Raw genomic sequence first — 8,948 nt, forward strand, 5'->3', positions numbered from 1 at the left:
GTTGGGGGGGCCTGCCCACATCCTATGAGCGGAGGAGAGCTGCGGTTGCCTGGGAATGAGGGATACGGTATTGTGCTTATTCCTATCTGCCTAGATTAAAGGAGCATTTAACCCTTGCATAGTAAGAAGCGCTGCTAGTTTAACTTTTATGCTGACCTAGAGTTCTGCTGTAACTCTTTTCTGGTCTTCACTGGTCAATCTTCGGTCCAACCAAAAGGCACATCTCCCAAGTGGTTCCTGTTATGTCTTTAGAGCATCGGTATGCTTCTGCTGCAATTGTCCCCGGCTTTGCTGATTCCCACCTTTTAGAGCCTAAAGCCTTCCACTTGACGGGTTTACCCATTCGACACTCCCCTGGTGCCTAACCTGTGGCCCTTTTGGTACAGCCCTCTAACCCAGCAACCAGTAGTAGGAGCATTGCATTATAAAGGATCGCTTATAGCAGTGGACTCTAGGAGTCTCATGTAACTATCCATAATAGTCTCCTGAAGAAAATCTCAAACCTTCAAATGCACATGCAGCATGTCCCCAGTGTCTGCCTATTCGTTAAAAAGTAAACAGTCTGTGATAATCCTTTGTAGATAGAGAGTGGCTTCCTAGGGATTTTGGTTACGGAAGTTGCAGCCTACTAGGTCTAATAAGCTGGCAAACACTGCTTTACCCTTTCCAAATCTAAAAAAGTAAATCAAAATTTGACTCTTAGATATACTTTTATATTCCAAAAGCAAGTGTGAGGCAGGCAGGTTTGGTAGGTGGTTTAACCGTGTCTTAGGTGGAGTGACTTTTTAACAAGATGATAGATGGAAGAATGTAAAGGTCAGATGGCTGATATCTTTGAATGTGCTTGAAGCTAAATACTAACCTTTTCCATATTTCTTCCACAGATGTAACAAAATCCAAGCCTATGCAGATTTGGGAAGTTCAATACAATTCATCCTGGATGATCTGTGGATTATAAACTCTTCATCAGTCATTTTATCTGTTCAGACTCTTAGTAAAGCAGTAGTAAACCAGCAGCATGGCTAGTAAAAGAAAGTCTACAACACCATGCATGGTGCGGGCCTCTGAGCTCGTGGACCAAGACGATCAAGATATGGACATTGAGAGTAATGCTAATGAGCCCAGTCCTGAAACCAAGAAGGACAGGGTCGGGGACAAAGAAAAGACAGCGGAGAGCAACGAAGTGGTGGAAAATAAGCCTCCTGAAAATCAATCCAGGAGGCTTCAGGGTGGTTACGAGTGCAAGTATTGTCCATACGTAACGCAGAACCTTAATGAATTTACTGAACATGTAGACATGCAACACCCGAATGTCATTCTGAATCCTCTTTATGTTTGTGCTGAATGTAACTTCACAACAAAAAAATACGATTCTCTGTCCGACCACAATTCAAAGAATCACCCCGGAGAGAGCAACTTCAAACTAAAGCTCATGAAGCGCAATAATCAGACTATCTTGGAACAATCCATTGAGGGTGGCGGTGACCTTTCTAGCACCCATGACAACACCGAGACTGATGATAATGGGTCAGGCATATCGATGCCTAAAATGCCCATTATGAAGCTAAGAAGAAGCCGATCGGATGGGAAAAGGACAGCGCGGAGGAACGAGGAATCTTTGCTTGACTATCACTTTGGCATCGGCACATGTATCCCGGAAACCAACGGCATTTCTGGGAATGGTCTAACTCATGTCATGCCATCTGTTCAACTTCCACCCAACATCCATCTTCTTCCAAAAGTTGCAGTACCCCTGAACAGCAACAAATATAACTCGGCTCTTGACACTAACGTAACCCTGATCAGTTCATTTAACAAATTTCCTTACCCAACACAGGCGGAGCTGTCGTGGTTGACCGCGGCTTCAAAACATCCCGAAGAGCAAATCAGAATCTGGTTTGCTACTCAGAGATTAAAGCATGGTATAAGCTGGTCCCCGGAAGAGGTAGAGGAGGCCAGAAAAAAAATGTTCAACGGGACTATACAATCTGTTCCCCAGACCTTCACAGTATTACCGGGCCCAATAACTACTACGGCTAAAATTGCACAGCCTATTATCCAGACTGCGTTACCATGTCAATTCATCGGTCAGCCCGGTCTAGTCTTAACCCAGGTAACGAATGCTCCTGCGGTCACAGTTTCTTCAGTCCCTGTTAGTATTGGCACTACTCCAAGTCAAGTCCAGAAACGCACCATGCCGAGCCCCCAAGAGGCTCCCGAGCCAAAGCGTCAGAGTACAGGACAGGTTCCCTCGCCATCGACACCCAGATTGCACTCTGTATCCTCTCGTCATGAGCGCAAAAAGACCAGCGAACAAATAGCGCTTTTGAAAGCTAGTTTTGTCACGAGCCAGTTCCCCGATGACGCCGAAGTTTACAGGTTAATAGATGCCACTGGCTTGGCCAGAAGCGAAATTAAGAAATGGTTCAGCGATCATAGGTATAGGAGCCAGAGAGGTCTTGTTAATATCACCAGTGAAACCTTAATCAAAGACCAGCTGTCTGGCCGGACTCGACGCCCTTACCATTACAGGGATATGGGCCGAAAGACTGCACTGACCACGGACGAACAACTTCAGTGTCTCGAGAACAGTTTTGTGAAAAGCCCATATCCCACACAAGCAGAAATCGATCGTTTACGATCCGAGACGAAACTGTCAAGAAGAGACCTAGATTTATGGTTTTCCGATAGACGGAAGATGAGAGATTCCGTGGAGCAAGAAGTTTTAGACAGCATGGGCTCTGAAAACGAAGGCTTCATGAATGGCGCCATGACCTATTTTGGAGGCTCTTCCCCGCAGTGCAAATCAAAACCGGAGCAGCTTCACCTGTTAAAAAGTACCTTCGCCAGAACCCAGTGGCCATCCCCACAGGAGTATGACCAACTGGCGGCACAGACTGGGCTTGTCAGGACAGAAATTGTAAAATGGTTCAAGGACAACCGCTGTGTCCTCCGAACCGGCAGTTTAAGATGGATGGAGCAGTACCGCAAGAATTACGAACGCTCTCTAGAAGAGCGGAAGAGGTTCATCAAAATGGTGTCGGCCACCAAGGCAGGCAAAGAAATTCTAGTGGAGTATTTCCAGGAATATGGCCAGCTGCACGAAGAGGACCTTGAGCTTCTTGTGCTCAAGACTAAAATGAATTCCGATCAAGTGAAGGCTTGTTTGGGGGAGATTCAGGATCAGCTGGACAATGATCAAGATGATAAATACGACACGGAGAGTGAACCCAAGGACTGGAACAGGTCATTACAGGATGATGAGGACATCATATCAGATGGTGGGGATAGCTGGAGCCATACTGGACAGGATACTCTAGATGATACGGCAGACTATGAGTATGAAAATACTCCCAACGAGGATTGTAATCAGGTAATTAACCCCTTCATGACTGAGGCCTTTTATTTATTTATTTTTTCATTTTTTGCACCCATGTTATATTCCACATTTTAGGTCTGAAAATTACTTAAAACCCCCCAACATTATATATTTTCTGAAAGCCAAGACCCTATAGAATAAAATGTTGGCAGTTGCAGATTTTTATGTTGCACGATATTAGCGCAACTCCTTATCAAACCCCAACATTTAGTAAAACATTTACTTAAATGCCCCAAAACACAACACACTAAAATTATCATTTGTTTTTAATAAAATATAAAAGAGGAGGATACAACGAGTACATAGACACCAAACATGCCCAGGTTGAAAATTGTGTGCGTCTGTGAAACAGCGACAAACTTCAGTACCCCAAAAAGTCCATAGATGACGCTTTGAAATCCCCCACAGGTCATCAGTTTAGAGATTGCCAAAAATACTGGCCCTAGAATTATTGCTCTCACTCCGGCGTGCGTGGCGATACCCAACATGTGTATCGCGTTCGTGGTTTTCATACGTAGGCGCACCCGACGCGTGTTTACGTGGCGACGCGCGTTCTCGCGGCGAACTTTTAAACATTTTTTTAAATTATTTTTAGATTTATTAAATTTTTAAAACTTTTAGTTTTTTTGTTTTTTTTACTTTGATTGCTATCACATAGGGGGGCTTACAAGGGACTTACCTTTTAAATGATGTCTATTAATCCGATCTTCTTTCCTGTCCTTTTCATCTGTCCCTCCAGCGCTGGTGTGGGTCTCCGATCCAGCGCTGACTCCTCCTCTTCTCTCATGCCCCACGGTGTCTGCATGCGGGTGCACGCTGCTCCATAGACTTACCTTGTGTCTCTCCTCGTCTCCCGGCCGAACATCTGAAGTGCACATGCGCCCACCACAAGATCCCTTGCGGCTGCCCGAGACTCTTCAGATGTTCGGACGGGAGCGCGCGGCGGAGACACAGGTAAGCTTCAACCCTTTTTAAAAAGTTTTTTTTTTAAATGTTTTTGCATATATCTGCTGCTTTCTAGCCATGGATCTATGCAAAAACACGTTTAATAACCCTTTAATGCAAGATATGCAATCTTTTGAAGGAAGACAAAAAAAGGAGCGCTACAACCCTGGGATTTTTAGTGTTAAACAATTAGTAATCTTTGAATAGATATAGAGTCCCTCTCCCTGGTTAAGCAGCTCGCTCACCCAAACTTGTCTATTATAAATTTCCCATCTGTTGTGCGCTCGCCATTCCTACCGTTTTTTAATCTTTTGAAAGCAGTGACTGTGTGCGTTTGCTCCTTGTGAATATTGGTACCAGCAAAGCATTTCTGCTTTATAATTTTACAAAGACGGGAACAGTCTATTATTATGCATTGAAAAGACCTTTCATTTTCTGTTTAGATAATGTAGGAAACTGAAATCTCTCCCCATACATTGTTGCCATATCAACTGAAGTTGAAATCAGGCTTGCACCGTGAGCATCTGGTCTGTAGTCTGAAGAGCAATGTATTAGAGGCTGAATGGTTGTTACAGTGAGCGGACGGATGGTGCTGCCGCAGAACCAGCACACCTAGAGTCACCACCCGTCTAGGTTTTTCTACCAAGTCACCATGACGATCTATTCATTTCAGGGATATCAAGGCAGTTGTGCCGGTAACATGTAGATTTTGTTGCATTACGATCTGGAATTAAAATGGATCTTGAGGGGTTTCTACTTCTCCACAACTTTGTCCCTGACCTATTTGGAGAGCTCCCTGGTCTTCATGATGGATGCCGCTTGCTTGCTGGCACCCCTTGCTTAAAGGAGAATTATGAGGCGAGTGATTTTCACTTAGCCTCATAGTTCTAGCCGACGTGTGACAATGAGACTGTCACATGTCGGCTCAATAGATCGGGAGGTGAGCGAACACATACCATCGCTCGCTCACTTCTCGATCTATCCCTGCAGAGAGAGGTGACTGTCACTCACGGCTCCCTGCAGGGATTCCTCCCCTCCCCTGTCCAATCCTCCAGCGCTGACTGGGGGAACGGGCGGGCACAGCTGGCTCTGCCTCTGGATAGGCAGAGCCAGCTGTCAATCACGCAGCTGGGTGGATCCAGACAGTATTGTCGGGATCCGTCCCGGCTGCGGCGTCTCAGTATACTGTATACGGTATACTGAGCTTAGGGTGACCGGAGGACGCTAGTTTGTGTTCTCCCGTGACCCTTAGGAGAACTATGGGGAAAAGCCCTGACCCCATAGTTCTCCTTTAATGGTGTGACTTATATATTGGCTGTTCAGGAAACGAAGCTTCTCGTCAGCCAAGGGCTTCCATCCTGGATTTTACAGGGAACTGGAATAAGATTTTGCCTGCAGCACCACCTACTGCTAGGATCTGGTATGGCAGCCGGAACATAGACTAGGATCATTTTATCTTACTAGCTGGATGTAAAGCAGCTTTTCTTAACCAGAGTGCCTTGACATTTTCACACAGCCTCATGCTTCTGATGTGTAAAAGAGGGGGGGCACCTAATGTAAAGGGGAGGACTTTGATGTGAAGAGGGGAACACCACATTTTTTTCTGCTTTTGCGTGAAGTCCCCCTTAAAATTCATACCAGACCCCTATCTATCTGGGAAAATGGTCTGGTATGGATTTTGGAGGGTCCACACAATGTTTTTTTTACATTTTAGACTGGGGTGACTTGAGATTTTACATATTTTTAAATGGTGCTCTGGCTGGAAAAGAGTTGAGAAATGCGGACTTAAAAGTATACATGAAGCCATGATTTCCAGCTGTCTCAGATACCTGGTCACCTGCGGCTCCCCTCACTACTGCAGCAAAAAGTTTCCCAGCACACTCACCAGCCAGCATGAAAAAAACAAACTTGTCTCACCGCTAAGGTTAAAAACAGAGGTTTAGATACACGTCTTCTGCAGAATATGTGGAAGCCGCACTGACTCTTCATTCCCATCTGTGTAGTGCGGTCCTAATTCTAACCTGTGAGTCGCCATCTTGGAGCACATGTAGCAAAAGATAAATTGGGTGCAGGTTCGCCAGGAGGCAGCCCAACCTCCTTAAAGGCACAGGGACACACAAGGGACCCCACACATCACAACGGCAGCTGAGACGACCCCAGCGTGTCACTGCACCAAATCCGACGATCACTACAAATGGCAAACACTCGCTCATTTGCTTGTCCCCTCACTACTGGACATAGGGGCCGGCTGGAAACCACAGTGTGCAGCAGGGTACCAGATATTTGATAAGTCCACAGGTATCAGACACCTACCTGCAGCTGCCAGAGATCTGCAACATGGTAGAGTTTTAAGACCCGGACACCCGGAAAGCTGAGGATAGATCATCTTCTTTTACAGAGCGGCTCTGCTTTACTGTGCAGCACAGTGTCAGGGCTGCTTTGATTGGGAGGTTCTATAAGATGACTATTCTAGAGAGCAGAAAAAAGAGGACCAGTTCCAGAGGTACAATAATACTTCATGAGATAAAATGGCAATCCCTGAGCCTTGTTGTGTCTAACCGTTGGTGCACGGTCCCTTATGGAATACTTTGCAAAAACTGAAATAAAATATGAAGCACGGCTGAGGCCAGGTTCACACTTACACGATCCGGGCGCGCGCCAATGGTCCACGAAAACGCACGGATTTCTGTGCGGTCACGGAGTCGCTGGTTGTACTATTCTTTTCTAATGGCACCCCAGTCGCGCCGGGCGGATCGCGCAGTTTCCCACCGCGAGTCCGCCCGTGCAATCGAACACGATCGCGTCTAAAAAAAGTTGTGTCTCACCAAAAAGGTGCAGCGATTGCCACACGGATGTAACTCCATTGAAATCAATGGGGCGGCACGGCAACCATTGTGCACATGATTGCGCGGTCCCGAGACTATAAGGCCTTGTTCACGCCAAGCGCGTTCCAAGAGCAGTTACAGACCGGATCAAAACTGCGTCCAATGTATTCCAATGGTATTTTGGGCTCTAGTTCACATCGCAGCGTTAATTTCCAGAGCATGTAAAAAAACTGCAGCAAGCCCTATTTTACCTGCTCTGGAACGCATGCAAACGCATCAATGCATGCAAAGGCACTGAAAGTCCATGTTAAACTTTTTTTAAATGTTTTTATTTTTTAAGTGGCCCTGAACGTGGCAAAACACACTGCACTGCGTGTGCATAAACTCATGCAAATCTGGTCTGCATTTGGTGTGAACTGCGTTTTTGCTGCGTTTTTGATGCGTTCAGGGACGTTTTTTGGTAAAACAAATAAGTTTAAAATGGGCTCACTGCGTTTGCATGCGTTATTGATGTGTTCCAGAGCAGGTAAAATAGGACTCGCTGCAGTTTTTTGTACATGCTCTGGAACTGAACGCTGCGGTGTGAACTATAGCCCAAAATACCATTGGAATACATTGGACGCAGTTGTGATCCGGTCTGTAACTGCTCTGCTCTGCTCCTGGAACGCGCTTGGTGTGAACAAGCCCTTATAGGTTTGAGCAGGGGTAGCAAACCTCCGGCCCTTCAGCTGTGGTGGAACTACAAATCCCATGAGGCATTGCAAGATTCTCACAGCCACAGACATGACTTTCGAAGAGAGATGCATCATGGGACTTGTAGTTTCACCCCAGCTGGAGTGCCGGAGGTTTGCTACCCCTGGGTCAGAGAATGGCCCCTGCGGAGTAACGCAAGCAGTAGGATTGAAGTTCCATCACTAAGAGCCGATGATGTTTTTACAGCGCGGTTTTTTCTTCTGTTTTGCTTTTGCAGCACTTTAATCTTCTTCTTTTCCCCCCCTCCCAGGTGTAAGGACCGGAGGAGAAGCATCAATACCTGATAATAGCAGAGATTTATTTTCCTACTGTCAATAAGAGAACATGCTGATTTGTTTTCGATCGGCCCCTGTCCATGCACTCGTCTTGGTTTATAAAACTGAAAAGTTCTTTTTTGCCAAAGAACTAAAACCCTCTGAGACTTTGTACAATCCCCTCCCCCTTCTTTACTGGAACCGCTTCTGAGTGTGGGATGAATTGGATACCCTATTTTTTCTTTTTCTTTTTCATTAAAATTTGCATTGTTTAGAATTAGTAACCACTAAGTTGTCTAATTTGTGTTCCTCTGTTGTGTATATAGAACATATATATTTAAGTGCTTGTGGAAGAGCCATGGAATTCCGGGACCACTGCCTTACGTGGGAGTGCCGAGCTGGGTGGGTCTGGGGACCCCTTCAGATTGGGGGAGGGGCAGCTCAAGGAGATCACCCGATATCCTAATATCCTTTATTTTTGTTTTCCATCCGATTTGACTGCCTTCTCCCGAAAAAGAAAAATCAACCATTGGCATATCAGGGTTTCAACATTTTGGCCAATTTGGACGCAAACTTGACGAATTTCAAATTCAAAAGGGCTTCCTGGTGTTTTTCTAGTTTTCCCCAAGCGTTCTCCGAGTACTAAAGAGAGACAGTAGAAAGGGCGGCTAATATGTACGTGTGGAATAGTTTAATTTTTCAGAAAAAGACTAATTTTTTTGTATTTTTTAATATATAAAACTGATTTGAAAGACGTGAGCACAACTAAGGACTGTTTGTCACGTTTTTAGG

The 8,948-nt window shown here is 45.5% G+C and overlaps 1 protein-coding gene across 1 annotated transcript in view; it reads left to right on the plus strand.

Annotated features, from left to right (window-relative positions):
- The window catches only part of ZHX2 (zinc fingers and homeoboxes 2), a 24,265-nt gene extending 15,678 nt beyond the window's left edge, over positions 1–8,587 (plus strand). The window contains exons 3-4 of the mRNA XM_018567851.1: positions 885–3,373; positions 8,153–8,587. Coding sequence (XP_018423353.1) covers positions 1,019–3,373; positions 8,153–8,158 — 2,361 coding nt within the window. The 5' untranslated portion in view covers positions 885–1,018 and the 3' untranslated portion in view covers positions 8,159–8,587. The remainder of the gene's footprint in view (positions 1–884; positions 3,374–8,152) is intronic.
- Positions 8,588–8,948: the final 361 nt, after the last annotated feature.

Source organism: Nanorana parkeri, unplaced genomic scaffold, assembly GCF_000935625.1.
Source record: "Nanorana parkeri isolate BGI_ZX_2015 unplaced genomic scaffold, ASM93562v1 scaffold1103, whole genome shotgun sequence".
In the NCBI taxonomy this organism is placed as follows: Eukaryota; Metazoa; Chordata; class Amphibia; order Anura; family Dicroglossidae; genus Nanorana; species Nanorana parkeri.